The 18,755-nt window shown below is 51.0% G+C and overlaps 1 protein-coding gene across 1 annotated transcript in view; it reads left to right on the forward strand.

Moving 5' to 3' along the window:
* The first annotated feature begins 4,028 nt into the window (after nt 1-4,028).
* The window catches only part of LMOD1 (leiomodin 1), a 38,458-nt gene continuing 23,731 nt past the window's right edge, over nt 4,029-18,755 (forward strand). The window contains exon 1 of the mRNA XM_037498043.2: nt 4,029-4,493. Coding sequence (XP_037353940.1) covers nt 4,227-4,493 — 267 coding nt within the window. The 5' untranslated portion in view covers nt 4,029-4,226. The remainder of the gene's footprint in view (nt 4,494-18,755) is intronic.

The following is an 18,755-nucleotide window of genomic DNA, read 5'->3' on the forward strand; positions in this document are numbered from 1 at the left end:
GGCCTCCAGCTGCGCCTCAGTAGGGAGACGCCCGCCCTGCCCTCCAGCCTCTCCCGCAGCATTTTTCCGTAGCCCCTGTGCTTCTCTTCTGATGCATTTTTGAAACTCCTCGCTGAGTGAATGATTTGAAATTGTTTATTGCCTGTCTTCACTGACAGGAGATAGACTGCGGAAGGCAGGGACCACCCGGATTCATAACGGAAGTCACAGCCCTTGCTTGCATGCCAGTGCCTGATCCATGGTGAGTACTCAGTAAATATATGCTTACCCCAAAGAAAACACACTGGCAGAACACAACAAAAATAATTCTTAGACTCTGCTACTAAAAATGGAGCTACCATATGACCCGGCAATTCCACTCCTAGGGATCTCCCCAAAGGACACAAAAACAGTGATTCAAAAGAACACCTGTACACCTATGTTTATTGCAGCACTATTTACAATAGGTAAAAGCTGGAAACAACCCAAATGCCCAAAAATAGATGACTGGGTCAAGAAGATGTGGCATATATACACAATGGAATATTATTCAGCAATCAAAAAAGATAAACTCATGCCATTCACAGCAACGTGGATGGAGCTAGAAGGAATTATACTCAGTGAAATATGCCAGAAGGAAAAAGAAAAATATTGGATGGTTTCACTTATAGCAGGAATATAGAGGAACCAAATAAGACATCAGTGTAAAAAAATAATAACAGTACAAAACACAACAAAGCAAAAACAGACAATTATAAATCAGAGACATCCTGCAGGGGAGGAGGAGGGAGAGGGATCAGAGGGAGGGAGGGAGGAGCACAGGGGATTGAGGTGATGGTGCACGGGTGCGTTGGTGAAGGAAACTCTATGGGGACTACCCCTGAGGGTGTGGGGGGAAGCAAATATTGTTTAAAAATGAACAATGATGTAAAAAAAATTTAAAAATTATTTAATTAAAAGAGAATATTCAGGGGCCTCCCCTGGTGGCACAGCGGTTGAGCGCTGGGGATGCCAGCTCGTTCCCGGCCAGCAAGGGTCCCACAAAAAAAAAAAAAAGGAATATTCACTGCTAAAAAATATAAACTAAATACACGTTAGTTTCACACATTTGTAGCAATTTATTTGAAAGATGAATGTGTAAGGTGCCAAGAAAAACATAAAAATGTTAAGAAGTATTTTAATAAATGAGATGCATTAAAACATAAAAAAAAAAATTCTTAGACTCTGAAAAATAGAGGAGTTACCCCAGGGATTGGGGTGGGGAAGGCAGAGGTGGGAAGAGAAGGCAGGCGACAGGGCAGGGCTGGTGGAGAGTGAGGTGTGTGCACAGCTGGAGGTGTGAAGTTGCACTCCCCAAATTATATAGTTATGTAAATGCAGATCAATAAACTCAAGGGAAGGGCCTCCCCAGTGGCACAGCGGTTGAGTGCTGGGTTGCTGCCCGCGGCCCCTGCAGCGCCGGTTCGATCCCCGGCTGCTCCCCGGCCACCAGAGGAGGGTCCCACATGGCGCGCAGACCTCTCCTGCCGCCTGCTGCTCCCCTCAGCAGTGTACTTCGGTCCTTCTGCCTGCTCTGCTCCCCGCTCTTGTGAATTCTCTCACCCTCCTGCGCTTCTGACTGTACCCCGTGCATGTACAAATAAATAAATAAAAACATGCCTCTATTAAAAAATAAATAAAAAATTAAAAAAAATAAATAAACTCAAGGGAAGGGCCTCCCCAGCAGCGGTTGAGCACTGGGTTGCGAAGCTGCCCGCAGCCTCTACTGCGCCAATTCGATCCCTGGCTGCTCCCCGGCCACCAGAGGAGGGTCCCACATGGCGCACAGACCTCTCCTGCTCCCCTCAGCAGTGTACTTTGGTCCTTCTGCCTGCTCTGCTCCCCGCTCTGGCTCTGGTGAATTCTCTTACCCTCCCGTGTTTCTGACTGTACCCAGTGCTTGTATAAATAAATAAATAAATCTTTAAAAAAAAAATAAACTCAAGGGAAAAAAATACAAAGGCTTATTGTCTACCTCACAAATGGCAACCCCTAGGATTCAGCGGCTGTCAGGAGGGCAAGACTTCCAGTCTCTCCTTTCCATGGCCTGAAAGCAGGGCCTCTGCAGCAGCTGGAGCAAGACAGGCCTTTAGAGAGTTTCTTCTCTTTGAGCATCCTTTGAAAGGCGTGCAGCTGAGACTAACCCAAGGAAGCATTATGCTCCCAGAGCAAACGCCAGGAAAAGTATTGCAAGTCATGGTGGTAGCTGCGGGTAAATCTCAAAAGGAAGGGTTGGAGAGTTTCAAGGAGTTAGTGTGAAATTTGGAGATAAAGCTCATCCCCCTGAATGTGGAGGCACCAAATTGCTCTAAAGTCAAGGATCATTTCTTACTGAGAGATGGTGACATTCTTGAAAAGGATATAGATGGAAATAATTCACTGTGCAGTGGTCTCACACAAAGCTTCTCAGCCTGGGCCTCCCCTGGTGGCACAGCGGTTGAGCGCTGGGCTGTGAAGCTGCCCACAGCCTCTCCAGCACCGGTTTAATCCCCGTCCACCAGCAAGGGTCCCACATGGCGTGCAGACCTCTCCTGCCGCACCCGCTGCTCCCCTGAGCAGTGTATTTCGTCAATCTGCCTGTTCTGTTCCCCGCTCTGGCTCTGGTGGATTCTCTCACCCTCCCACGCTTCTGACTGTACCCAGTACTTGTATAAATAAATAAATAAATCTTAAAAAAAAAAAATAGCTTCTCAGCCCACTGAAGTTCTGAATCTGTCATCATGCAAATAATGGTCAGGCCTCATTTTTGCACTACTGATATTCAAACAAACAAAAAAAATGACAGCCCCCTTTTTCCTGTCTTCTCAGGCCCGCCTGCCTCACATCTGGACTGTGGTCCCCCTAGCCAGCCAGCCCCCATTCAGTCTGAACCTAAAGCTGGACCAGGGGCATTAAACGCCAGGGCTCAGTTTCTGTCCCCGATGATCCCTGGACTCAGCAAATGCTGGTCAAGTGACTGTTTCTCTCTGGCTTGGGATGGAAAGATGCCAGGAAAGATCGAAGCTTCTACCCTGATGGGTTACACCAGGGCTTCTAGGAGGGATTTTGTGGCAGGAGGGAGGGGGAAGGAGATTGAATGTCTCTGTGACTTCTGCAGGCTGCATGACGGATGAGAGTGGAAAGCCCTTCTATGAACCACGCCAGCCCTGGTGCAATAGTATCTCTCCCCATGGCCCAGAATTATATTTCCCTGAAGACACTCTGAATCGTGCTCTGGATTTGTGTGTGGGTGGCGACCTGCAGCTCCTCCTTGGGCCCCCAAAAGTCTGTCTGCAGATGCCCCTGCAGAGGAAGGGGCAGCTGAGAAAAAGATTTGAACCTGCTTCCTTAGCTCCTCGGAGCTCCATGGAGAAGGACACCCCTTTATGAATTTCCTGATTTTGGAAGATCATTCTTTCTTTCCCAAACAGCCTGCCAGTTTTCAATCTGGGTACAGTGAGGGTTTATTTTCTCTCTCCCTCAAGACGTGGCCAACGTGGGCCGGGGCCTTTGATGCTCAGCACTCAGGTTCTTGGCAGAAGACAGTGGGTGGCTGGAGTGGTTCCGAGTGTCTTAAATTGAGTCTCTTTCCCGGGGCTGTAAATAACTGGGAGTCCCCCAGCACATTACCAAATACAGTAGAGAGGAGTCAATGGACCACGCGTGACCACAGCAACACCCAACCCGGGGTGGAAACGTAAAATACGTGCTAGACCCGGGCTGGCCCACTCGTGAGCCTGACGGCCCAGTCCCTGCTTTTCTGGCTCTCCGTGGCTCTGATCTACTCCTGCCAGCCTCTGCATTTTTGTATCTTTTTCTCATTGCGTGGCCCCCTTGTCTTTAAAAGGCTAAATGCTCTGTACTAAATTTGGTCACACAGCGCTCCAAGATTCCCTGGAATGTCCTCAAGTTTCAAACAGCTCTGACGGAGAGGCAGGCCCGCCCCCCACTCGGGGATTGGCTTCTCTGTTCAGGGCCAGACAGTAATCGGGTCTTATTGGCCGCTGGTTAAGCCAGCCAGGGTCCACTAGCCCTGGGCTTGGGGAGGCTTCTGCTTCCAGTTAACACTTCAGCATCTGTGGCACAGCCGGGCAGAGGAGCTGTGGTCCTCAGCCAGCTGGGGGTTTGCTCCCAAGCCCATCCACTGCATCCAGAACAGCTCCTTTCTCCCCTCTGCCAGCCCCCCGACTCCCTCAGCCCCTGCAAGAGCCGTAGCCCACTTTGCCAAGATGTCCAAGTCCAAGGTAGCCAAGTACCGCCGGCAGGTGAGCGAAGACCCTGATATTGACAGCCTGCTGTCCACCCTGTCTCCCGAGGAGATGGAGGAGCTGGAAAAGGAACTGGACGTGGTGGAGCCAGACGGGAGTATCCCCGTGGGGCTGCTGCAGAGAAACCAGACAGAGAAACAGTCCACGGGCACGTACAGCCGGGAGGCCCTGCTCAACTTCTGTGAGAAGGAGACCAAGAAACTTATTCAGAGGGAGATGTCCATGGATGTGAGTGAGTGGCCCTCGAGGGCTGGGGGGCTGGGGACCCCGACTTCTGGCTAGGCTGCCTTCCTTAGAGGACAAGTTTTTGTGGCAAAGGATTTAGCGCTTCAGCTTCAGAGCTGATTCCCACCCGCTAGCAGCAGTGTGAGTCTCACCCTCACGTCTGTCCCATAAGCAGAAGTGGGTATGTTGGAGGAACTCATCATCCCACAGTGTGCAAGCTGGAGGGTGTCCTTGAAGTGTTCACTGTCAAGTGGACACCATCCTGCACTCCCCTCACCTGTTGTTTTCTTCACATTGGCCCCATCCTGTTGTGAGGAGGGGGTGGAGGGATGGGATGATGTTTGCAGTCTCTCCTGGCCGCCCAGAAGAGAAAGCTAAGCCCTCCTGGCCAGAGAAAGTCATTGTAAGTGCTCTGGCCCGACGGACTTCCCATGGCCCAGTGACCATCTGAGGAGGCTCAGGGGCTGCACAAAGCAGTGGGAATGGCCAGCTTGGGAGTGAGAAATGGTCTTACTTGAGAGCTTCGGGTTCATTCCCAGGGAAGATGGAGTTTTCACACTTGCTGCCCAGGGTGGTGGCCCCTGTGGAGGCCTGCAAGGCTCCTTGGCTGGGAGACTCAGGATGGAGATGTCTCCCAGGGGTGTTTCACCACCAAGAGGGAGCAGAGAAGGGGCAAGGGCTGACTCTTTTTAGTAACATCTGCCCACATCTGGGTTGGGCTTAAGCAAAACCTGCTTTCTGTCTCCTGGGCTGGCAACAAGGACTTTTCTTTCTTCACCATGCATTTCCTGAGTTGTTGGACCCTTTTTCCATGGTCGAGAGCATTTAGAGGGAAGCCACTCTAAGTCTTCTGCTGATTCTCTGCTATTCCACACCTACTTGCCTCACGTCTTGTACATGGTCCATTACTGGTGAATTCTTTTTTTTTAAAGATTTATTTTTATTTATTTATGCATACAAGAACTGAGGTGCAGGCCAGAGATGCGGGGAGTGAGAGGATTCCCCAGAGACAGAATGGGGAGCAGAACAGGTGGATCTACTGAAATACACTGCTGAAGGGAGCAGTGGGCGAGACAGGAGAGGTCTGCTGCGCCATGTGGGTCAGCTCCCTGGCTGGGGATCGAACTCATGGTGCAGTAGCTGTGGATAGCTTCATAGTGCTGAGACTTAACCCCTGCACCACCAGGGAGGCCCCTGATGGATTCTTTTTTTTTTTTTTTTTTTTTTTTTTAATAGAGGCATGTTTTATTTGTTTGTTTGTTTTGTTTATACATGCACTGGGTACAGTCAGAAGCACGGGAGGGTGAGAGAATTCACCAAGCCAGAGCAGGGAGCAGAGCAGGCAGAAGGACCGAAGTACACTGCTGAGGGGAGCAGCGGGCGGCAGGAGAGGTCTGCGCGCCATGTGGGACCCTCCTCTGGTGGCCAGGGAGCAGCCGGGGATCGAACCGGCGCCGCAGAGGCCGCGGGCAGCTTCGCAACCCAGCGCTCAACCGCTGCGCCACCGGGGAGGCCCTCCCTGATGGATTCTTGAAAGAAAAAATTAGGTCTCGTTTCTTGTCATTTACTTCATACCCATGGAAACTGAGGCTCAGAGCTTCAAATGACACATTCATTCTCACAGAGGAAATGAGACCGACGGTGGTACCATCTGAGACTTCCAAGGAGTATCTGGCTGGGTATGAAATTGCATCGCACACTCGTCATGGGGTGCGTCGGTGGACTCAGCCCTGGCTCCTTGAGTGTGGCATGGGCCGGTAGGAAGGAGGCAGGAAGGATGAGGCAAAGTGAGGCTGAGCCAGAGCTCTGCTCTGTCCCTACCACCCCCAGGCCCATATTTAAGGCTTTGCCAAGAAGTTGGAAAGTGATTGGAGCAAAGAGGAGCAGAAATTCATTATCCTGAGGGCAAGGTGGTTGCCTGTGATGCAGCTCTGCTAATGAGAAATAAATATCAAAACATTTATGGGAGATAAAAACCACACATAGGGGACTTACCTCTAGACCAGGAAATACAGGGAAGGAAATGAAATGCACCCAAAGGCTTGGCACCTCTGTGACTACCTCCCCACCCCAGTAAGCCCCAAACATTCACTCTGCTCTCTGCCTTCAGTCCCAGCCTCCTCCAGGCTCTGCACCCTTCTCCCTGGTGCCCAGTGGCGGCTGGTGCTCAGAAAGATACTCCTGGAGCCAAAGTCAATCACAAAACCCTCTTAATCTGAAAGTGAGGTGTTCAGGCCTCAGAATTTGAGGGACTCTGACGCACCTGAAAGTTTCCTCCTTTTTTCCTCAGCCAGTTAGTGCTGCACAAGCCTTTTGTCCCGGCACACAGAGCAGGTATTCAGCCTCTTGGAGTCTCGGTTTCCTAAGAATAAAATGCCTGTCTCTGGGAATTGTGGGGCTTTAGTCAAAGAAGGGGTGGCTGAGTCCTGGCTCCTGCCAGGTATACCCAGCGCCAGTCAGAGAATGGAAGGTACACACACACACACACACTTGTACTTCACCTGGTGTAAGAAGAATGGTTCAGGGGCCATTTTTCCCTCAGGGGGCCCACTCACTCTCACCCCCGAGGACCTGCGTCGACACAGAGGCCAGTTGGTGTGCAGGACACCTCCTGAGCCGAGGGTCCAGGTCATCTCTGTGAATCTGGGTGATGGGAGTGAGCCTTTAGAAAGAGTGACTTCTCAACACCATCAGCAACACGGAGAGGGGGAGGTAAAGAACGTGGGTGTCAGTACCAGCAAGACCGGGTGTGAGTCCTGGCGTCTCCTACTATCTGTATAACCAGGAGGCCCCAAGTGACTGTCTCCTCATCTGCAAAATACCCACCTCCTGGGACTGTTGTGGAAACTACAAGGGATAAATAGTGTAAAGCACTTAGCACAGAGCTGGGCAATAAACACTCAATGAATGGCAGCTATGAAATTATTAGCTCATTGGGGCCAGGCAACCCAGAAGTGGGAGCAAAAAGCAAATCGCTAGCCCTGCACAGGCCCTCCTTTCCCAGCGTCTCCTGAGGGCTGTCCAGCCAGGTTATTCCACCAGTGACCAATATAACCTGGCCAACCCTGGAGGTCAGGGTTGGGCCTTCGACCTCTGGGGCACAGAGCAGCCAGGGGCTCCTGGCTGGGCCTGGCTGCAGCTCTCACTGTTGGTGGCCTTTGCTGCAAGTAAGGAACTGGCAGTCAGTCAAAACAAAGTCACTCTGAGCCGAGTTTGCTGGACGTGAGGAAGTACATAGCAAGATGAGCCTGACTGGAGAACCTTCTACATGCAAAGCATCTTCACCCTTTTATTTAAGCCTCACCGTTCCTAGAAGATACGTATCTTTTATTCCCATTATGCAGGACAGGAAACTGAGACTCAGAGTCTCCGTGGTCACATAGCTGATAAGAACTGGCTTGGTGGAGAACTGTGTGTCCCCTCAGGGCCATAGCAGGTCACAGAGAGGAGAAGCAAAGCCAGTCCCTGCGTGAAGAATTGACAACCTGGGCCCCAAAACACACACACACACACACACACACACACACCACACCATCACCACCACCACCAGGAGGCATCTGCAGAGCAAGACTAGGCGTTTATGGGCTGTGGGAGCAGGGGCTGCTCCACAGGAATCAGCCCTCTGCCCTCCCCCCACCCCCACTGCCGCCCACCCCATCGTGACTATAGGAAAATAACAATCAAAACCAAGAGTGCAGAAAGAAAACAGAATTTAAAAATAAAAGCCAAGTGTGCATTAGGGATCAAACCTGTTAAAATCAGGTGTGGATTAGGGAAAGTAAACTGAACAGATGTCACTTGGCTTTAAGGAATTTTTGTTCATTCCTTTTAGGTGGGATGATGATATCATAGATATACTTCTTAAAAGGTCCTTCTCTTTTAGACAAAGAGTACTGAAAAATTTATGGAGGAAGATGATAGGATTAGAAAATTAGTTTTGTTATGATGTGACCAGGGAAGTGGGTGGGGGTGGCGATGAAGCAAGATTGCCCACTGATTGGTGATTGTGGCTCGAGGTGATGGGCCCATGGGGATGCTCCTCACACCCACCCCAACTTTTGTATATGTTTTTGAAAATTTCCATAATAAGTATTTCTTTTTTAAGATTTCTTTTTATTTTATTTATACAAGAACCACAGTACAGGAGAGTGAGAAGATTTTTTTTATTTATACAAGAACCAGATGTGCAGGAGAGTGAGAAGATTCACCAGAGACAGAGTGGGGAGCAGAACAGGCAGACAGACCAAAAACACTGCTGAGGGGACCAGCGGGTGAGACAGGAGAGGTCTGCCGCGCCATGTGGGTTGCTCCCCTGCCGGTGGGGATCGAGCCAGCACTGCAGAGGCTGTGGACAGCTTCACAGCTCTGCACTCAACTGCCTGCGCCACCAGGGAGGCCCAATAAGTATTGCTTTTAATAGTCAGAAACCAAGAGTGGGAGGCAGGCTCAGTTTGGTTTTAAATTTTGACTCTTCCTGGGGAGGGGGAGCCCCAAGATCCACCCTCTAACTGTTATGCTGGCAGGGTCTAGCCTGGAAGAACTTTAGGCTACTTCTCCCTGAAGTGGATCTCCTGGAGCAGTTGTCACTTCTTTCATGATATTCCCTCCCCCAGCCATGTCCCTCCCATGCCTCTTCCAGGTTAATTCTTAGTTGTCCTTTGGGTCTCAGGTGCCAATTCCTCCAGGTAGTCCTCCCTGATGCCCAGGCAAGTTTAGACACCTTGTCTGATCTGAGCATTCCAACATTGGGGGCTGTACCACCCACCCCCAGTCTTGAGATCACACTGTCATCATGTCTGCTATCTTTCTTGCTCCCTCACTGGCTTGTGTGATTCTGGAAGGCAAATTCTGACACAGGGTCTGGTCCTCATTGGGGCTTTAGCCTCTGCTTATTGAATGAGTGTCCACAGGGGGTCAAGGTAGGCAGGAGGCAGGGCTAGATGGAGCTGACCCCTGCTTCCCTCCCTCCCTCAGAAGAGGCAGACTCTCCGCAGTGTGTGCTGCTTTCCTTCTGCCCAGGTGGAGGCCCTTCTGCCCCCAGACAGGTGTGCAGCCAGCCGCTCAGTGAAACCCTCATCCTTGGCTCAGGTTTCAGGAACCGGATCCTAACAGGTCAACTCTTGTGTACTCTTTCCTTCCCAAGTGGGAAGACTATCTCCAGCCTGCCTCCCCCTTCCCTCTCGCTGCCATTGCCAGGGCTGGGGATTAACACCTGTGCCAGGCCAGGAGCAGGGGCAGCTGAGCTGGGGGATGGAGGAAGCTCTTTTAGTTTCTCCCTTGGGGTAAACCCAAGAAGTCAACCCCATTAGCCAGTCCCTGCTGTGCTCAAGACTCCTGACAGACCCCTCTCTTCCCTGCCTGCTCAGCCTCAGCACTCCCCTCCCCCACCAGCTCCAGTGCACAGGCATCCATGGGATCCCAGTGGTGATGGAGTGCTGGGAAGCCTGAGGCCTGAGGCCACAACACCAAGCCTGCTTGCCCTTTGCAGAGAGCTAAGCCCTATCAGCAATGCCCTGGGCAGCACGACTCATTGCTTAAGGAGATTAACCCCGACTGGTACACACCCAAAATAGCCCTGGAGGCCTGGGTGGAGAGGGCAGGAGAGGTGATGGGGGCCTGTTGACCCAGGAGGCAAGATCAGGCACCCAGGAGGCTCAGACAGTTTAGATAGCTCCCTGGCGTTTGAAAGCTGCCTCCACTCACAGTTTGAAAAAGCACTTTGGAAAAAAAAGAGAAATCAATTGACGATTTCTTAAACTCAGTGGTGGGATGGACCCTTGGGTGTTTTCACTTTTGTTTTTACTCATTTGTTCACGTTTTCCTTCTGTATATAGATAATATTGACTATAAAGTATCCCAAGGGGGTGAGGCATCAGCACCTGCTCTATCCTCAGCACTGCCCCCAGGCTTCCTTCCTTTTCCTTTTCAGGGCAGCAGTGAGAGGAGCTTGGCTAGGCAGGATTTTCTGGGAGAGGGAGACAGCGCAGATGGACAGGACAGAGGGGGACTTGTAAAAATGAAGTGGCTCAACGGTGCAAAGAGGATGGCAAAGGTGGGGTAGAAGCCCAGTGACCAAGGGGAGACTGCTTCAGCATCCGCTGCTGGGGGCGTCAGGGTTTCTGGGATCTTCAGTGGCACCAGGCTGAGGCCGGAGGAGACCCATTTGAGCAGACAAACAGGCTGGGGACCAAGCTCTCATTGAATCTGTATGTGTACCCGCAACCTCTCTCTTTACCCAAAAGACCCTGGAGTATCTGTCACCCAATGTGGGTCCCCCTCAGCAGGGCCACAACATGCAAGGTCTGGGTGAGGTGCCCAGGAGAGGGACAGAGGACAGGGGTTGCTGAGTGCTGTCCTTGCAGATATGAAGTCTAGATGCACATGGAGCATTAGAGCAAGAGCTACTTTGAGAGGAGACTGGGCACGCATGTGCGCATGCATACACACACACACACACAGAGTAACAACCAGAAAGTACAGTGAGCGGGGAGCAGGGGCTGGGCATCGAGAGCCACACGCCTGCCAAGTTACATAAATAGGAATATTCAAGCCCACAAATACACAGGCCTTTCCAAAACAGGCTGTGCTTTCTAGTTTATTGGACTACTTCTGGCATAACTAGCAAAAAAAAGGAAGGGTCTAAGTCAGAATTTCAGTTACGCTCGAGGGTTTGCGCAGGCCAGTGTGGGGGGCAGAAAACCCATGGGTGTCGGGAACCAGATAGCACCAGGTTTGAATTCTGCTTCTGCCCCTTGCTAAGCCAGTGAACTCAAGTGAGTTCCCTGAGGGAGGAAGCACACCAGCTCTGTTGAGTGACCGCTGGTGCCAAAGGCGGCATCGGTGCCAGCTCATTTACTAGCTCTTGAGGCTCCACTGCTTTACCTGTCAAGTGGGATGATACCATCAGCCTCTAAGGGTTCTCATGAGGATTAGATGGTCTAGGATATTGAGGAGTTTGGCACATCATGAGAGACCTCCCTCTCCTTACCCTAAATTCTTCAGACTTTACACCTGTACATATGCCAAATCAACGCTTAAAAAAAAATCTATCATAAAATTTAAAGATACTGTCGTGGGAGTGAGGAAAGGACAGGAAGGGAGAGTGAGAAGGGGAGGAAGAGAAGCAAGGAGCTAACTTAAGGGAGAGTGAGGCTGATTTCCTTGGGCCTTGGTCTAATCTAGTCTATGCCCCAGGCTCAAAGGCCCCCCCTGGGTGGCTGGCTGTGGCAGGGTGGGGGGGGGATGGGAGATGGGGAGGTTTCAGGGCTGTGAATTCTCATCTTCAGCCTTCTGCCCTAAGCACAAGCTCAGAAAAACGAAGGCTGCTTTGGAAGAATTTTACTTCATCTGTTTGTTTCTGGAGTCCTCTGAGAAAAGCCAAGCCAAGTTGTCAGAAAGGCCTCCTGCTCCCACACCCCTGTACCCCCATCCCTTCACCTCCCTTCCCTCACAGAGGACCTCGGGGCTCCTTCAAGTTGCCACTCAGCCGCAGGGCCAGCAGCACCTGAGTCTGTAAAGGGTGGGGCCGACCATGTCACTCTGGGTGCAGAGGGTGCTGAGCCTAGTGGTTAGATGTGTCTTCAGAGGCCAGCTGCACCGGGGTGCAGGCCCTGCTCTCTCAGCTGCTGCCTGAGAGACTAAAACTCTTGCCAGTGTGACTCAAACTGTTCACCTCTCTGCGCCTGACTCTTCCCATCTCTAAATGGAAATAACAGCTCCTCATCAGAGGGTCATTGTGAGGTTTAAATAAAGGACAGACAGCAGCTAGCAGGAGGTTGGTGGGAAACCTGGTGGTCAGAGCCCCCAGGTGGTCATTTCCTCCTGCCCTTCACTGCTGTCCTCTCCACCCCTTCCCCTTCTCTTCATTCTTTTCATTGGCAGAGATTATGAATCATGTTGTGTGTGTCCAAGGAGACAAGACTCCATTAAATCGCGACTCCTCAACTATTTCATGAGCTCCTATTACATTAGGCACTTTGTAAACACCGGGATAGAGAAGTGACTAAGACAGATGGGGCTCTTGCCCTCACAGAGCTTGTATTCTAATGGGAAGGTCATACGTGCCCCTGTAACACAGAACCCATATGTGGTATAGAGAACAGCACAGTTTCCGGAAAGAGGGCATCACTGACCATGTGGGTGGGTGAGGATTTCCAACAGGGTAGCAGGGAGGCCACCGCCAGAGAGGTGACTTTGCAGCAGAGCTGGGCATGGGCTGGAGGAGCCGGCGTTCATCACAGAGGGGACAACAAGCACAAAGGCCTGGGGTGGGAGCAGGTTTAGTATGTCAGTGGAGAGCTGGGCCAGTGTAACTGGAGCCACGTGAGCAGGGGGTGCTGGAGGAGATAAGGCCCAAGAGGTAAGCAGGGTTCAGATAATACAGGGCCCTAGAAGTGCAGCAGAGGGAGTTTGGATTTTTCTCCCAAGTGCAGTGAGACATCATTGGAAGATTTTGAGCTGGGGAAGATGTGATCTGACTTATTTTTAAAAAGCTCAGTCGCTCTGCCAGCTTCCAGGTGAACAGGCGGGCAAGGCTGGTGGAGAAGGAAGGCAGTGAGAAGGTGTGGCTGTAGCTCAGGCAAGAGCTCAGGAAGGTGTGAGAAGCGATGAGATTCAGGAACTATTTTAGAGGCAACTGACTGCTGGGGAGAGGGATGCAGGGTGACCGGCCCTGCGCTGTTGGGGAAGTTTGGTGTCGCTTACTAAGACAGAAAACAACAAAGGCAGGTGGTATTGAGGACATCAAGTTAACTTCATTGCCCTCAGGAGGTCCCTCCCCAGGAGGAAGTGTTGAGGTGACAGGATGAATCTAGGAGGGAAGGTAGTGCTGTAGCTTCAGTTAAGGAGCCACCAGTAGGTAGATGATCTTTTTTTAAAAAAAAAGATTTATTTTTATTTATTTATGCATATAAGAACTGGGGTGTAGGCCAGAGGTGCGGGGCAGGGCGTAAGAGGATTCCCCAGAGACAGAGCAGGGAACAAAACAGGCAGACTGACTGAAACACACTGCTGAGGGGAGCAGCAGGAGAGACAGGAGAGGTCTGCTGCGCCATGTGGGTAGCTCCCTGGCGGGGCTCCAACTCATGTTGCTGTGGTTGCTGATAGCTTCATAGTACCGGGACTCTAACCCCTGCGCATAGGTAGATGGTCTTTAAAGCCACAGTCCGGAAGAGATCACTCCGGCGTGACCGTGGATTGAGAATGTGAATGACAGACCAAGCCCTGCCCACGTTTAGGCTTGGAAGAGGTGATGGAGCCAGAGCAGGACGCTGAGTTGGTCTCACAAAAGCAAATGAATCAGGGTTTACAGGAGGAGAAAGTATCCCCATGTTCATTTTTGCTGAGAGGTTTAATAAGATGAGAAGAACAGAGACTCAATCATTGTAAATGGCAAGATGGTTCCCACTGACAAGCTAGGGGCCTGGACAGGAGTGGTTTCCCTGTAGCAAAGAGTGGGCAGGAGAGGGAACTCGGGTGAGGACTGGGGTGGGGGTAAGACAAGATCTTGAGTTTTGTTCTAGTGGGAAGGAAAGGATTAGTGGGGCAGCGGGAGGTAAATGTGGGATCAAGGAGAGCGAAGGAGACCTTGATGCCACGTGGCCAGGAAGCAAGAAGGGATGAAAGGCACGGGGTGGGGGGCCAGGCTGAGCAGGGGGCAGGCGCCCCTCCCCAGGAAGGGCAGGGTGTGCAGTGCTGCTCTGGGAAAACGACCCCGCAGCCACATGCAGGCTGGATTGAAGAGGGAGAAACTTCGGAGGCTGTGACAATAGTCAGAGGTTAAGCCTCAGTTACTCGAAGAACACTCAGTGCTCTCTGGGTGAGGGAGAGAAACACGAAGACACTTTCGGGTATGAGATCTGGCAAGGGGAACACCAAAGACAACACCCAGCTGCCCGAGCTGCTTGAAAATCCAGTAGCTTTTCACCTCCAGGGCATCCATCTTCTGTCCCCAAGGCCACCCATGCCCAAGGAAAAGGAGGGGGCCGCAGGCGCTCTCCCTGCTACCAGCTGACGGCTGGTGGTGGGACAGGAGGCCAGGGGGTCAGGACTCTGGTTCAGCCTGACCCTTCCCAGCTGTGAGCCTCAGATGAACATTGACATCGATAAACCTCACTTTCTGTGATTTTTATTTTTTAATGTCGAATCTCACAGTGTACTTGACAGTACTGGATTTTTTCCAATACATGTTTTTTTGAAATAGAAAATGCAATACGGAAAAGTGTACAAAGCACAAATGTGGAGTTTCATAAATTCTCACGAAGTGAACAAGGAGTCGAACATACGGAGCTCTGCACGCCCCTCCCTCCCCATCTCCACTGGCTCCTCATGGGAAACCCCTCCCCTTGCTGCCAGCTCCATAGGTTTGTCCTGCCTGTTTGGGTTTTTTTTAAAGATTTATTTTATTTAGACAAGAACCGGGGCACAGGCCAGATGTGCGGGAGGGTGAGAGGATTCACCAGAGACAGAGTGGGGAACAGAACAGGCAGAAGGACTGAAACACACTGCTGAAGGGAGCAGCAGGCGAGACAGGAGAGGTCTGCAGTGCCATGTGGGAATCTCCCTGGCCGGCCAGGAATCGAACCTGCACCGCAGAGGCTGCGGACAGACCCACAGTGCTGCGCCCAACCCACTGTGCCTCCCGGGACCCTGTCCTGCCTGTTTAAAAACTCTCTCTCTCTCCCTTTCTTCCCTGCTCCCTCCTCTCCTCTCTCCCTCCCCCTCCTGCCATCTGTGTGCTTTTGTATCTGGCTTCTTTCACTCATCTTGGTGAGGTTCATCCAACTCTTCTCTGTAGCGTTTTTTTAAACTTCCACCACTAGATCATGTGATGACACCTCTCTTACCCACTTACTGTTAGTGGACATTGGGATTGTTTGCAGCTCAGGGTTATTGCAAACAAGGCTGCTGTGAACATGTCTGTCCATTTTCTTGTGCACTTCTGATGTCATTTCTGTTGGTTATGTCCCCAGGAGTGGAATTCCTGGGTCAGAGAGAGTCTAGTAAACTTTTCATTTCTTTGTGCGTAGATAGAGGTGATGCTGCCTAATTTGAAGAAGCTCTCTGAGGATTGGGTCCAAAAGTTTGGAGAAGGTCTAAAACAGTGCTTTAAAAACAGTTGGTGCTTAATTAAGCACTGGCCATCATCATCATTTCTAGTGAGTCCTCCTCTGAGGGCAATGAGAGCCCGTCAGGTCCTTCGAATGTATCCTGCCCGCTGTCCCCTGACCCCTCACTGAGGTGTGGACATTTCCATAAGCCCGGGTCAGAGTCCTCTACCCTGGACACTTGGACTTTGCCAAAGATGGCAGTGCATAGGCCTGCCCCACGCCCCAGCCTCTTCTCATTCTGAGCCTTTCTTTCTCCCAAAGTGGACGGATGTCTCCACTTGATTTCCAGGCCCTTTCCAGATTTCCTTGTTTTCCTGTTGAATGCGTAGCTCACTCAGTCCTTCATCCCATCATGCTCGGCTCTCACTCTCAGGGCCCTGCTGTCGAACCCCGCAGTCTGGGGATGCAGACCATTTGGTCTGTCCACTGTTCTCAAGCTGCTGGTTAGACCAGGAGGAAAATAAGTCCCCCAGCTATCTGAGAGTAGATGGTTCCAATGTGGTGTGATTTGAGGGTCTGGGAATGCTTCCATGAAATGTTTCCATACAGATTAATGATAACAGCATTCCCAACCCAAAAAAATCACCTCCTGTGTCATACCAAATAGGAGCAGCCTACTTTCAGATGGTGGGAGACAGCAGTGTGCATTGCACTGCTGTGGGCCAAAGCCTTGTAGCTTCCATGAAGCCCTCTTGTCCCACCATCTCTCTTGTCACCCTCCGCAGATGGCCTAGCACCGTATTTCACTGAGAAACTTGAAGGCATCAGGCGAGAATACCCTCAAATTCCTCTTCTGCTGCCTGAAAACATAACCTTCCTTATATGCAGCCTTTCCCCCTTCTCTCTCAGCTCATGGAGATGATACCCCACATCCTCCCGTGCCAGGCTGGTGCCTTCACCCACTTTAGGATTCTATCCTCTCCTGTCCCCTCAGGAACTTTTCCTCCTTTGGAGTAGCACAGAGACTTCTCTCTCAGTCTCTCTCTCAGCCCCCCCCCCCCCCACCAATATGCTACATTCCTTTCTCCTGGCTCTTTCTCACCACTTCCCACCTTCTCTCCTTTCCTTAGCCAAGCTGTCGGAAATAGAATCTACTCTCACCATCACCCCACCAGCTTGGGACCACGTGGACCTCGGCCCAGCTAAGGTCTACAGGAGCCTCCCTGTTGCTTTATCCAGGAGATACTTTTCAGTCATTATCCTGCTGGATACCGCGAGCCCACGTTCTTCTTGCTTCCCTGGTGCCGGGATGCTACGCTCACCTGGTCTTTCCACCTGTCTACATGTTCCTTTCCAGCCTCCTCTCAGAGTCGCTCTTGCTCTGACGCCCACATGCTGTTCTTTAGGGCCTGCCCTTCCTGTCCTTCATGGGCACCCTCAGCCAACCCTGCCGCTTCACCTCCCACTTCACCTCCCACTTATATGCTCTACCTCTATCTCTGGCCTAGATCTCTATTTTGAGTTCTAGATCATTCACTTGCCTCTTGGACTCCTCAAGTGTCTCAAATTCAACTAGTCTAAAAATAAATTAATCATCGTTACCCCACTCCACCCTTAAGCCTGCTTTTCCTCCTACACTTTGATAAACAGAAGCACCATCCAACCAGACCCCAGGTCACAATCCGGGGGGAGCATGCCCTAGCCCCACTCCAAGCTCTCTGGTGCTAGAACACTGCCGGTTCTCCCTCTGCGGTCTTCTCCCCCTGTCCCTCCTCTCAGCTCCACGTCTACTATCACCCATGTCATTTATCAACTAGAAGAATGCCGTGACCTCCTACATGATCCCCCAGCCTCTTCCCGCCCCATTGCAATCCACCCTCCCACAGCTGCCGGCGTCTTATTATAAAATGAAGGCATGATCTGGACACTCTCCTGCGTAAAAGCCTTCAATTGCTCAACATAGATTCCATGATCAAATTCACACTCCTAAGTAAGGTTTAAAAGGCCCTTGGCAGCCTAGGGCCTCCTCGCCTTTCTGGCTACTTGGACTCTTCTCGGGACTTCTACCCTTCGCCACCGATGTACTGGACCATCTGCTCTCCCAAGGGGCAGTGCTTTCTCCTGCTTCCTCTGTGCCTTTGCACAAGCCGTCACCTCTCCCTGGCATGCCGACCCTACCCGAGGCCTGGCTAATCTTTATCTCTCTTTCAAGATTCAGCTCAGGGGACAGCATTCTCCATTCCTATCCCTCCCATCTAGGGTCTGTGCTCCACCCTTGTTCACAGAGCACCATCTGCAGCTTCTGTCACTTCGTGGGCTACGTACACTTAACACATTGTTGTGGCATTGCTTCTGGGCTTTTCCCAGGCTTCTTGACAGCAAGGCCAGAATTTTCCAATTCCATGTCCCCAGGAGTGAACATACCTCCTAGCTCAGTAAGTGCTGAATGAACAAAGGATAAAGAGTTTAAACACCATTCTTGGGCCTCCCTGGTGGTGCAGGGGTTAAAGTATCAGTGCTATCAAATTATTGCCAGCCACTGTGGCAAAGTTTGGTCCCTGGCCAGGAAGCCCACCCACATGGTGCAGCAGACCTCTCCTATCTTGCCTGCTGCTCCCCTCAGCAGTGGATTTCAGTAGAGCCGCCTATTCTGCTCCCCATTTTATCTCTGGTGAATCCTCACACACACCCCCTCCCACCACACCTCTGGCCTACACCCCAGCTCTCTGCATAAATAAATAAATCTTTAAAAAAACACCATTCTTACCATATGTGATGAAATCTACAGAAACAGTAATTCATCTACATTCTTTTAAAACTTTTTGAAATATGATTTTTGTGTGCAAATCCTAAAGTGAAGGGAGTTTGGCTCTGATATCTTTTTCTGTTTCTGTAAACAATCAAGTAAGTCCAAAAATTGACACTCTGAGACCTGAATTGTAGGGGTAGTTTCCTCACAGCCATATTCCCCTTGAGTCTGTTCCAGAATGAGTCTCCAGGACACATTTGTAACTTCATTCTGTTTTCCATTCTCTTGTTTTCCTCTTTCCCAGCTTTCTTTTAGGCTGATGTTTTCAGCCTGACCCAATCAGGTTTGCCTGTGATCTCTGGGCCCATAGATACACCCCACGAGGATATTAATAATCTGTTCTATTTACAGCCAGTGGCAGCCTTCAGCTCCCAACATCTGAATTCTTCCTTAAAATGTCTGGAGAAT

Source organism: Talpa occidentalis, unplaced genomic scaffold (genome assembly GCF_014898055.3).
Source record: "Talpa occidentalis isolate TD23 unplaced genomic scaffold, MPIMG_talOcc4v2.1 talOcc4.8, whole genome shotgun sequence".
Classification (NCBI taxonomy): Eukaryota; Metazoa; Chordata; class Mammalia; order Eulipotyphla; family Talpidae; genus Talpa; species Talpa occidentalis.